Source organism: Staurois parvus, unplaced genomic scaffold, assembly GCF_062004578.1.
Source record: "Staurois parvus isolate SC_StPar_1 unplaced genomic scaffold, SC_StPar_1.0 ptg000216l, whole genome shotgun sequence".
Classification (NCBI taxonomy): domain Eukaryota; kingdom Metazoa; phylum Chordata; class Amphibia; order Anura; family Ranidae; genus Staurois; species Staurois parvus.
Genome location: NW_028318012.1, coordinates 150,920 through 164,010, shown reverse-complemented (window position 1 = coordinate 164,010; position 13,091 = coordinate 150,920). Strand labels below are relative to the sequence as shown.

Here is a 13,091-nt window from a genome sequence, read left to right as displayed (position 1 = left end):
TTGTTGCTATATATGTTAATGGGAAGTCTGCTATCTACAGTCAGTCGAGACTTCTACAGTGTTCAACAAGTGATCAGCTAGATGTCCTCAATGTGAAAAGTTCTGATTTGGAGTATCATACTACATTCTCCATTTCTATCCCCAGTTCTACAGTAAACTTCATAAACAAACCATCCCCTAGACTGGTCATTGAAGACAACGTGCTGAAGTATGTTTGAGTGAATTTGGCTGTGGAAATACACTGTGCCTGGCTGCGGGGCAAAGAAAGCAGAAACTGGGGCAACAAAGAAGCTGCTCCTGCAGGGGATAGCAATATACTCTGCACAAAATCTCGACACGTTTTGTGAAGCAGCGTTCACTTCTTCAGGAGTTAAAAAAGCTTGTAAATATAGCATATGGAATGGTGTCTTAGGAGAAACCAGATCTTTAGAAAAAAAGACAAAGAGAAAAAAAGAAAAAAAAGTCAAAAACTTACCACCAAATCGATCCATGTCAACAACTTTTTTTAACTTTCATTATTTTTTATTTTCTTTTGTGTTTTTATTTTTGTTTTAATCCATTTTGTTTCTTCCTAATTAGGATTACTTTGTTTTCCATATTAATTTATTTTCTTTCCTAAATTTTTTGCTTTGCTGTTCATAGGGCTCCTAATACTGGTTGGTCAGTCATTGGGATCGGTGTCATGTGATCCTCCCTTGTGAGCGGTTTCCACTCAGTTCTAGGTCATTGCGCCATGCATCATTCCACTCCCGCATGCGCTTTTTGGCTTTGGGCTGCCATTTAGCAGTCTAGGCTGGTCCACGGTGGACCTCCTCTTTCACATGACGCTGGGGGGGGGATGGACCTCCCCACTGGGTTTTTTTTTAAGCTGGGGACATTATGACAAAGGGGTCACTACTGGTTGGTTTTCTTCTGGTCGCTGGATATGCTGTTTATCTCTGGAAGTGGTTACTATGCAATGTCTGTCTGCCATCTATTTACACCCTCTCTTTTGTTCTCACGCATGCTTGCTTTCGTAAGGCTTTTCTGAGGCATTGGATCTGCACCTCTTACATACTTGGTTTTGTATTTTGGACTGTTCATTCCTTTACACTGCATTCTACTATTTTTTTTCACATCTTTTGGCTTTTTCAGTGACCACATTTATGTTACTTTGTTTCATAGCATGTTTTTAATTTTACGCTTTCACTTTTCTTTGGCTGGTGGCTCTCTGTTTGAGTAGGTGGCTTTTTATTTCTATTCAGACATGTAGTTTCACATGTACTTAATTTGTATTTTCACTTATCTTGTGATTTTTATTTGGCTCTCATTTATTATTCATTATTTTTCATTTTTCCTTTCTACTTAGGGCTATATGTTGTATCTGATTGCACTCTCTCTGTGTCTCAGATCTTGCAGTTGCATATATGCAAGAACCTGCACTGGATTCACAGGTACCTTATGCGTTATTACTGACAACCCTTATGGTTTAGATTACTCATATAACCGAAAGTAAAAAATAACTTTCCCTTCCCTCCTTCACCCACCCCCCCCTTCCCCCCCCCCTTCTTTTGTATGTCCTGCTAATATGGGGAATACTTTTCCACTTTATTATATTATATTTGCCTTTGGTCTGTTTTGAGTCAATATATATATATATATATATATATATATATATATATATATATATATATATATATAACACACACACGGGCGGACTGACCATTTGGAAACTCTGGCGCTGCTCGAGGGCCCGGGGTCAGTAGGGGGCCCCATGAGATGCCCCTGGTACCTTTTTCATAGGCTTTTTTGAGTTTGGTCAAAGACACAGGGGCCCCATGATCCCCTATTGCCCAGGGGCCCCATGAGTTGTCAGTCTGCCCCTGTATATATATATATATATATATATATATATATATATATATATATATATATATATATATATATATATATATAATAACAGAGTGCAGCGCTAAGAGATAAGTGCAAAAAGCAAATAGTCCGTAGTTGTTAACTGAATATAAATAAATAGTCCCAAGAAATAACTGATGAAGACCAGGAAGCAATGGAAAGAGTGCGCACTCACCGGACGCGCATGGAAAATGCGCATAAATGAATATCTCCTGGAATCCTAGAGTCGATGGAAAGGGTGAATTCCAATCTGTGGATCAATCAGCCTGGGAAGATGTATCAGAGATCCGGAGGTCCCCTTAAGGTTGGTATGATTATCAGCCAGACTCCAAGAACTCCGTCACTCTGGTGGTGATAGGTGAGCACTACAGGGATCCTGCAAATGGATTTAGCTCCAGGTCCTCCTCCTGCTCTCCTCCCGCAGGCTCCGCTCCGCGCTCTCCACCAAACCCGCAGCCCTTCCTGGCCGCCTCCAGTGTTCAACTTTTAGGGCTGCGGGTTTGGTGGAGAGCGCGGAGCGGAGCCTGCGGGAGGAGAGCAGGAGGAGGACCTGGAGCTAAATCCATTTGCAGGATCCCTGTAGTGCTCACCTATCACCACCAGAGTGACGGAGTTCTTGGAGTCTGGCTGATAATCATACCAACCTTAAGGGGACCTCCGGATCTCTGATACATCTTCCCAGGCTGATTGATCCACAGATTGGAATTCACCCTTTCCATCGACTCTAGGATTCCAGGAGATATTCATTTATGCGCATTTTCCATGCGCGTCCGGTGAGTGCGCACTCTTTCCATTGCTTCCTGGTCTTCATCAGTTATTTCTTGGGACTATTTATTTATATTCAGTTAACAACTACGGACTATTTGCTTTTTGCACTTATCTCTTAGCGCTGCACTCTGTTATTATTATTCTGCTTTTTATGGGTACACTGTGATTACCTTTAGTGCTAGCTGCTTGGTTAAGAGCGCTCACTTTATACCATTCTTATCTGTTATATATATATATACACATATACACACACACTTTTCTCCTTTTTTCTTCCATATATATATTTTTCCTCCTATTTTTCTTGTATTGTCTTTAGTGTCTTCTTTTTGACGGTTTCCATCAGTGTCTCCAGCTGCAATCCCCTAGCGGGTTGATCAATTTCTCATCACAGCTCCTGCCCGGGACAGTTTTTGATGGTGGGGTGTCCTCCACTCGCCATCCATTTTTCCTGGGCAGACTTTCAGCCCTTATTTTATTTACAAAAGTTTTTTCACATGGATTGATTTGGTGGTAAGTTTTTGACCTTTTTTATTTATTATTATTTGTACCACCTCTTTGTTTTTATTTCTAACGGCCTAGTCTCTCCTCAGACACCATTTCATATGCTGTATTTACTAGCTTTGACATCTCTTGAACAGGTGAACGCTGCTTCATGAAATGCGTTTACATTTTGTGTAGAGAGTTTGTGTTATGCAACTCATAGATCATGTAGATTTTGCATTTTTATTTGTACAGTATATACATTATAAACTTGAATTATTATGTATCGATTCTCTGGAATATTTGTAATGCATCCTTTTTCTAATAATAATAATAATAATAATGCATGTGATTTTAAATATAGTTTGTGTGCCTCACAACGTTCCTTGGGTAACTTCTCCTTCTTGTAAGTTGGACAACATAAAGTGTGATGAAAGCAGAGTTTGTAACTCCTGGATACTACGTTCTGGAATCAAATATCTTAAATGTCCTGGGACCAGATGGCCACAAAGGCTAACTAACATCTCTCCACTCCGACAAGTTGGGGCATCCCCTCATTGTAAGGAGGAATTCCTTTTAGCTTCAGGAGTAGAGGGTTTCTCAAATAGAGATTTTACTTTTTTTTCTGTGGCAAAGGGATATTCTTACTCCTGGTGACTTCCTTCATTAAATTGTCCATGGATCCACCAACAAGTATTCCTCATCAGGGCATACACAAGAAGTGTTTCTCTTACTGATTCACCACAGACCAAAATTTAATTCTAAGGGTCCTTTGCATATTTACCAAAATACGGCTTATTCTAGATATTTTCCATATGATATCAGATAGGCCATCAATACAAAACAGTAGGGACACAGACATAAGCTACATTTGCTGGAGGATAGAAGGATCCATCAGGATTAATCCAGGATTCTGGGACATAAGCTGGAACAAGACACCTACGCTCTGGGACTTGTAAATGGTCACAATGACAAGTTGTGGGGCAGGACTTGCAAGAGAGAATAAGGCATTAAAAAAGGCTTGTAGCCTTATATCCATTAGGTCTTTAACCACTTCAGATCCTTATGACATATGTCCTCGGGTTGAAGTGGTTATACCGGGGTGATGCTTGCACCTGCAGGCATCATCCAGATATTAAAATTTTCAGCCAGCAATGAGCTTTCAGATAGAAGTGATCTGAGTGGCTGCACAGCCACTCAGATCACTTCTACAGGGCATGGGTGAGCGGGTCTAATCAACCCCAGATGTCATCCTTATTGCTATTACAAAGGGATGTTTTTCATTCCTTGTGATAGCAATATAGTTAGTCAAAAAAATAAAAATAAAGGGACAGTGTAAAAAAAGTTTTGAATAAAATGAATAATAAAATTTTAAATAAAATTTAAAAGTTCCCCTGTCCCCCCGTGCTCACACACAAATGAGAACACACAATCCTGCACGTGTATGTAAACGGTGATCACACCACACATGTGAGATAGCAGAGCAAGAGCAATAGTGATGGGCTCAATGTTCGAGTCAAACGTAAGACACATTCACAAGAGGGGGGGCAGTATCATGGTGTCACCCTATTTAACGGGGTACCCTAATGCTAATAGGCCCCCTGCCCACAGACCCCCATAACCACCGGTCCAGGGTTGTGGGGAAGAGGCCATTGTCCACATTGGCATAGGGACACCATCTCCATGCCGAGGGCACCTGGCCTGGTAGGCCAGAGCTCGATCGTCCCCCCCCCCCCCCTTTCCTGCCAGGCCTGTGCTCGGATCAAGGGTCTGGTAGGAATTTAGGGGGGGCCCAACGCTTTTTTCCTTCAATTTTGTGGGGGTGGGTTTCCCCTTAAAAGTCCTACCAGCCCTAAATGGCCTGGTATGGTTTTTAGAGGTAACCCATGCATGCGGCCATCTTTGAAACATTTACACCATTTAAATGTCTTACTGAAGCTGAGCATCTCATCACTGTACTGAGCTTGAAGTCTTCTGTAGATACCCGAGTGTTTTACACCTACTTTCACAAGAAAACTTCATCAGCACGCGCTATTCCATGCACGCACTAACACTGCTGTCTGCCATCTTGGTCTCTGGACTGGCTACAGAATGTGTGCCGCCTTTCAGTAACAGGACATATTTGCCACTTACTACTGTGTGTTGTATCACCACGCTAGCATCCCTTTTTATACCTGTAATATTAAAAGTCCCTGTTTGACTTGAACATACCTCATAGATCAGAGTGCGAAATAGCCCATAATAGTACTCACAAATTCACTGTTATTATTATACAGTATTTATATAGCGCCAATAGTTTGCTGAGCGCTGTACATTATAATGGGAGACAGTACAAGAGACAGTACAGTAACAATACAATACAATACACGAGGGGTTCGAGGGCCCTGCTCCTTGGAGCTTACAATCTAGGAGGGAGGAGAGAGTGGTACAGGAGGAAATAGCTGTGGGCGATGGAGTGGTGGGAAGAGCGGAGGAGATCAACAAAAGGTGAGGGCTGGGTAGGCTTCTCTGAAGAGATGGGTTTTCAGGGTGCGCCTAAAGGTGAGGAGGGTAGGTGACAGTCTGATGGATTGGGGTAGCGAGTGCCAGAGGATGGGGGAAGCCTTGGAGAAGTCCTGGAGATGGGCATGGGAGACCAGGGAACTGGAGAGTAGGAGGTCTTGTGAGGAGTGGAGAGTGCGTTTTGGGTGGTAGATGGATATCAGGTAGGTGATGTAGTTTGGCGCAGTGTTATGAACAGCTTTGTACGTCAATGTTAATATTTTGAATTTTATGCGTTGGGGAATCGGAAGACAGTGGAGGGATTGGCAGAGGGGGGAAGTGGATACGGAGCGGTTGGTGAGGTGGATGAGTCTGGCCGCAGAATTCAGGATAGACTGAAGCGGGGATAGCCTGTGTTGGGGGTAGGCCGGCGAGGAGGGAGTTGCAGTAGTCAAGTCGTGATATGATAAGGGAGTGAATGAGTTGCTTTGTGGTTTCTGGAGTTAGGAACGTGTGTATTTTGGAGATGTTGTGGAGGTGGAGTCTGCATGAATTTGTCAGCGATTGGATCTGGGGCTGGAAAGACAGATTGGAGTCTAGAATGACACCTAGTATTTTGGCTTGCGGGGTGGGGCTGATGGTGGCGTTGTTGGTCGTGATGGAGAGGTCGGGGGGGGGGGCGCGAGCTGGGGGGGAAGACTAGGAGCTCGCTTTTAGCAAGGTTTAGTTTAAGGAAGTGGAGTGACATCCAGTCTGATATGTCGTTCAGAAGGCTAGTGATTCGGGCGAAGACTGAAGGGGTGAGGCGAGGGGTGGAGAGATAGATTTGAGTGTCATCGGCATAGAGATGGTAGTTGAAGCCGTGGGAGTGTATCAGTTGACCAAGGGAGGAGGTGTAGATGGAGAAGAGAAGGGGCCCAAGGACAGAACCTTGGGGGACCCAACAGAGAGGGGGAGTGAGGGGGAGGTGGCAGCATTATAGGTAACACTTAAGGAGCAATGTGATAGATAGGAAGAGAACCAGGAGAGAGCGAAGTCTCTGAGGCCAAAAGAGTATAGTTTTTGAGGAGGGGGGGGGGGTCGACTATGTCAAAAGCCGCAGAGAGGTCGAGGAGTAATAGCACTTAGTGGCCTTTGCCTTTGGCGGTTAGCAGGTCGTTGATGAGTTTGAGTAGGACGGTTTCGGTGGAGTGTAGGGGACGGAAGCCAGATTGTAGGGGTTCAAGGAAGTTGTTGTCGGTGAGGTGGGAGCTTAGGCGAGTATAGGCTAAGCGCTCAAGGAGTTTGGATGAGAATGGCAGCAGGGAGATGGGTCTAAGCTTGTTTAGGTCGGTGGGATCCAGGGAGGGTTTTTTTAAGTATGGGAGTGATGTACGCGTGCTTCGGAGGGGAGGGGAATGTGCCAGTGGAGAGGGAGAGATTGAAGATGTGAGTGAGGGGGCATAGGATGGAGGAGGAGGGTGATCGTAGGAGTTGTGTGGGGACAGGGTCAAGGGGGCAGGTGGTAAGGCAAGCTTCAGAGAAAACCTTAGTGACCTCTTCAGTGGTAGCAAGGTCGAAGGAATGGAGTGTTGAGGGGGTTTGAGTGTGGGGAATGTTGGGCGGGGTAGAAGTCTGGACAGTGGCGAGGTCGTAGGGGAGGAGTGTTGAGGGGGTTTCCGTGTGAGGGATGCTAGGTGGGGTGGAAGTCTGAGCAGTGGTGATGTCCCTGCGAATTGCGTTGATCTTGCTTTGGAAGTGGTTAGCAATCTTGTGGGCGGTGAGTGAGGTACTGGGTGGAGGTGGAGGCAGAGAGAGCAGAGAGTTATTGCTGTCTGTGACCAGATCAGTCACTTGTAAGGCAGCAGGAGCCCAAGTTCTGTCTACAGGATCATGGAACAGGTGTAGATGTAGAAGAGATTGCAGAAGGGTTACGTCCATGGAAAGCAGGCCTCTAGAGTGTCGAATGTAAAATCTGCTGCTCCCTTATTTCCACCACTGGCCATGCATCTGGAACCAGGTGTATTACCCCCTTAGAAGGAACCAAATTGTATGCACCATTCAGGCTCCCTGTAAAAACAGACACAATCCCTACTCACTGCGGCTGAGGTTCAGCAAGGGCTCTGCGGTAGTTCTCTATGTACGACACAAACCATTAACCGCTTTCCCGCCGCCCTATAGCAGATATACTGCTACAGGGCGGCAGGGGTGTGCAAAATCACGTATATACATGATTTTGCTTTTCCGGGTAGGGGGCGCACACGAGCAGCGTGCGCCCTGCCCACGCACGCACACTACCCGCGCCACTATTCGCAGCCTTGGCTGTCAATCACCGGGTCCCGAGCAGATTACTCGCCGGCACCCGGTGATCGCCGAGCATTACCAATGGGGGGAAAAAAACTGTATGTAAACAATACAGTTCTCTCCCGTCACCTCCTGTACACTGCTTTGCATGGCTCTGCATAGGAGAGCCATACAAAGCCGTGTGAATAAAGTGAAGCACACACACAGCCAACATAGTGAAACAGCACACAGTTAACCCTTTGATCACCCTACATGTTAACCCCTTCCTGCCCAGTGCCATTAGTACAGTGTCAGAATGCCCGCTCCAGTCCTGCTTTAAGTTGTTGATCACCGCCAGTATTAGTAAGAAAAAAAAATAGCAGAATACATTTTGGCCTAAATTTATGACAAAATTAGATTTTTTCATTGTTTTTAGTCGACATGTTTAATAGCAACAAGTCAAAAATATTGTTTTTTTCTCAAAATTGTTGGTCTTTTTTTTATAGTGCAAAAAATAGAAAAACACACAGGCAATCAAATACGACTAAAAGAAAGTTCTATTCGTGGGGAAAAAGGACGTAAATTTAATTTGGGTGCAGTGTTGCATGACCGCGCAATAGTCAGTTAAAGTATAGCAGCGCCGTAATGCAAAAAATGGCCTGGTCAGGAAGGGGGGTAAATCCCCTGGAGAGCAACTGGTTAAAGAATATATCAACCCAACATTTCATAATCCTGATATGTGCCAGCTGCACCATGTACTTGTATGAAAAAGTATCCTGTTCTCTTTGTATCGCTCCCTTTGTGTGAAATCCCTGGTGTTCCTGCCAGTCTCTCTACTTTCTTTTTAGAAACTGACAACAGTAGGCATGAGAGCACAGCATGGTCAGTTTTGTGGCTGTGCTGGAACTCTCAGCCTTCTCTCCTCCAGTGATCAGAGTTTTGCTGCCAACACCCCCTTCTGCACAGCCATTCACTGGGAAGACCAGTGTACTGCTGTTGCTCCTCCCTGAGATCCTTATGCAGGTGAGAAATAAGGGTATGTGAATACTTAAAAAAATGGTAAACATTTATTTATAATGTTTTTTATACTTATACATACATTAGTTACCTACTCTGTGCAGTGGTTTTGCACAGAGCAGTCCAAGTCCTCCTCTTCTCAGGTCACCTGCTGGTGCTCCTGGCCCCTCCCTCCTGCCAAGTGCCCCCAGAGCAAGCAGCTTGCTATGGGGGCACCCAAGCAGGCTCGCTCCTGAGACATGCTTTGTGTGTCTATTCACACACAAAGCCATGGCTCAGCCCTGCCCCCTCTCTCTCCTCACTGCATTCTTGTGCACCCCCCCCCCCCCCCCAATACCTCCTCACAGCCATAGAATGCATGAATGTAAAAAACCATGAGCCTTTACAACCACTTTAAGCATCTCACCATGTATAAGTAAGAAACTTAGTTGATACAAAGGTGAGACTTACAGCTCCTCTAAGCTAGTACATCATGAATCGGGGAGGGAGGCAAAGTTTGGCATCTTTGCCATGGGCGCTGGATGACTTTGTCTGGGCTCCGGCTGTAGTAAAATTCTGATAGGGGGTCAATCGCTCGTCACCTCATCCTTTCAGAAAAAATTATTTTATCGTTTTTCCTGAGTAGAAGGCTGTGAATGGAGAAGGTTTGTATGATCACACTCTCTGCCCGTCCAATATCAGAACACCTTGTATTCTGAGAAAGGAACACAAGACATTTTTTGAATGGATGAGATGGAGAGTGAGTGACCCACTATCAGAGCACTCTCTAAAAATATATTCATACACCCCTTTCCTGTTAGCACTGAACACAAATATATCCAATTTAAAGCACCAATGTATCTTTTTGAACCAAGACTTGGGAAAAATTAATTTCAAGAGGCTTCATCAGAAAGACTATATGTATTGCACTAGGATCTCTACTTATGCGCACTTCAAAAAGGCTACAGGTGATGTCATATTTCATACAGAAGCAGCTACTGTACCTAAGCTTTGGGCTCAGTCTCTGTGCATATTGCCAGAACAGAGGGCAGACAATTGTAAGAAAATAAGTGACAGAGATTCCAGGATGTTCTGAAAGCCTCTTTGAGAAACTGGTATTTGGTCGTCTTCATGAAGAAATTTGAATTCGACATTTATGAAAAATAGCGAATGCCTGTAGGCTGAGAGGATTATTGGCTGGGGTTGAGGGGTATATGGGATGCCTAAAAAACTGTAGAAACTTGAGAACAATCTCCTTAGCAACTATGTACAGATGTGGATAAAGATAATGAAAGTCTCTGCTCTGAAGAGATCTCCAGCCCTTCTGGTGTACCTCCTCAGACCCCAGATTAATTCTCCTCTTCCCCCAGCTGCCCTGAGCAAGGGGTCCCAGAACCTGCCACTTTAGTTAAGCAGCCCCAAAATGAGGAGCTAGTTGGGGTTTCCACCTGACTGCCCTCTCCCCTTATCTGGCCCAAGGGTGCAGGATTACTCAATCAGTCATCACCTGTAAGCTTGTGAGTTGGTGGCTGACTTCAGGCCTTACAATGGGCTGACACCTTCAATGCTTCCCAGGCTGTCCTCTTTCAGGGGATGGTTGAGGCCGAAAGATCATCCTTCCCAGCTCATGCTTGCAGATAGGCCTCTCCCTGGGCCCCTCCCAGGTTCCATACTCCCACCTTCTCACACTATCTTCCACCTGACACTGTCCACTTCCGGACCAGGCTCTCCCATACTTAAGGGCTGTCCTGACCGCATGCCAAGCCTCCTGCTTAGGGATCTGTAAGAGTCCACTGAGTATGCAGATCAGTCCCTCCTCAGCCCCACCCAGTGTCTTCTAGAAACTTCTCAAGCTTCTAGAATAGGGGGAGGTATCAGGGAACTGACCTGCAAAGCCCTCAGCCTTGACCTAAAGTTACCTGCTGGCTCATCCCTGGCTGACTCATACCAGGCTGCTATCCAGACTAACTAAAAACCTGTCTAGCTCCCCCTAGCTAACTAGAGGGGCACTACATACTGTACATTATAGCCTGAAATCACAAAATGGTTTGTATGGAAATCATATCTACCATACTAACATTTACATGCTGCAGTTATGAATTAAATTACCTAATAACTGATATGCAAGTATAGGAAAGCATATGGAAAACCAATTTAGTTACGTGTGTACTCAGATCACTTATAATAAATGTGCAATTCCCTTGAGGGGGAAAAAAACAATCCCATCCAGGTCAATTATATACACAGATGTTGACATTCTATTCAGTGGAGGTGTGACAATTTAATTCCTGGAATGCCCACGGTGTAGCACTATGGTGATAGGTCACAGCCATTCGCATTGAGCATGTTCTGACTTGTCCTAACTTGCACTCTACTGGGTTGCAGACCAGTTGACTTGGTCTTTACAGAGTAGTAGAAGAAATAACACGTGTGTGCATTGTGCTGAGGAAAATAAGCGAAGGGAATCTGGAGCAGTGGATTAAAATTTCCAAAAGTGCGGGTAAAGCTTTAGCTCTCTTACAACAGGCTTATGGTGAACAGTCCATGAAGAAATCAAGTGTTTTTGAATGGCATAGGCAGTTTAAGGAGGGGTGAAGTGTTCTAGGGTTTCTGGACCAGAAATCCATTCTGAAACTTGACCAACTACTCTATTCCCCTTATGTAGGGGAACTGCAACTGTTGGTTGTTTCCAAAGTTGCAAAAATGCCTTAAAAAGGACACAGATTTGATGACATTCCAGACATCCAGAGCACCATAACAAAGATAGTTTGCAGCATTCTGGAGAAGAAATTCCAGGAAAGTTTCTGGCAGTGGCACAGTCACCTACAAAAGTGCGTCACTTCACAAGGGGACTACTTTGAAGGTGACAGCAGCCACTAATGTATAGGTAAGCAAACTTTTTTTACAGTCCATTCCAGGAAATATATATATATATATGCTAGTATAATACTATTGTTTTTTTTTTAACCCACTTTTTTTGTACATAAACATCCACCAGAAAAATTCTGAAGAGGACCATTTTGCAGCAGTAGAATTACTTTTTTTTTACAGGGTCAAAAAATCTCAGCAATAGGGCCTCTTTATGTAGATTTTATTAGAGAATCCAGACTATTGAAAAGTTCTGGCTTGGCTTTAAATTGAGAAATTCGTTTAGTTTTTTTGTGTTTTTTTAATGGGCGATCAGAGATGTGGTGTCTGAAAAGCATAGCTGGAAAGGTAAATTTCAATTTAAAATGTTCAATTTGAAAGGTAAACTTTAATAATATGTTAAAAAATAATTTGCCTAGCTTTTGTGCTGTATATGATATATCAATTTTAACGGAGCAAGTTGTTCCTTTGATCATATTATGCAATGTTTTTCAACACGTATCACTGTGATGCATGGTGTTACATTCTTACCTCTAAACTTGCATGCAGAGAACAAACCAGTAGAATAGGAGGATTAGATATGCGAAATCCATTAATTCCCTGGCTTAAATTCAGTTCTAGTTTAAAATAGGAATAAAATATAGTCATATTATGCTGTTATATATTGTTAAATGCAGCAACGATAACAGATGTATCAAAGGTGTGTTTGTGCTATAGTTTCAGACTGTGACCTCGGCCGGCCCTTCTCTCCTGCCCCATAGAATGCTGCTCAGTCCAGTGATCCTCCCAAGACTCTGGCTGGACCCCACCTACCCTGATATCCAGCCGTGATATTGTCACCCCCATCTGTGAAAGTGCACAGATCAGTGTGCCAGCACCAACCGCATCATTTGCAAGGGCCGGATTAGGGTGTACACCGTGACTTGCCTCCCAGTGCCCTGCAGGGTCTGCTGTTCTGTCCTGCTGTCACTCTGTAGCGACAGTACAAATCACCGTGGCAAACTAGGGGGGAAGACCATTAAATTATTGGGGTGGGGTGACATGTTTTACCACACCAGGTGACACCAACACTAGTGACGCCACTGACAGTAAAATTAGGCAATTGTACTGTACATGATAATAAATAACATATTTACTCCTTGCAACTAAAGAGGTGTCAACAAAAATGGGAATAATGTGTCCAACCGGTCAGCAAATGCTGATATATTTTGCTTAGAAGTTGATGTTGACCTTAGAGATCTACTGAAACTTTTATGAGCAAAGTAAAATTTCCCATGAACCACAAAATTGAGGAAATCTGACAGAAACCAACAGTACTAATATCAAAGGGAGATTAACTAAAAGGT

General features: G+C 44.0%; 1 protein-coding gene across 2 annotated transcripts in view; it reads right to left on the bottom strand.

The window, feature by feature from the left end:
* KYNU (kynureninase) overlaps positions 1-13,091 on the bottom strand; it is a 190,820-nt gene that overhangs the window by 31,651 nt on the left and 146,078 nt on the right. For both annotated transcript variants that reach the window (XM_089679043.1, XM_089679044.1), the window contains one exon: positions 12,277-12,362. In XM_089679043.1, the coding sequence (XP_089535169.1) occupies positions 12,277-12,362 (86 nt within the window). The remainder of the gene's footprint in view (positions 1-12,276; positions 12,363-13,091) is intronic.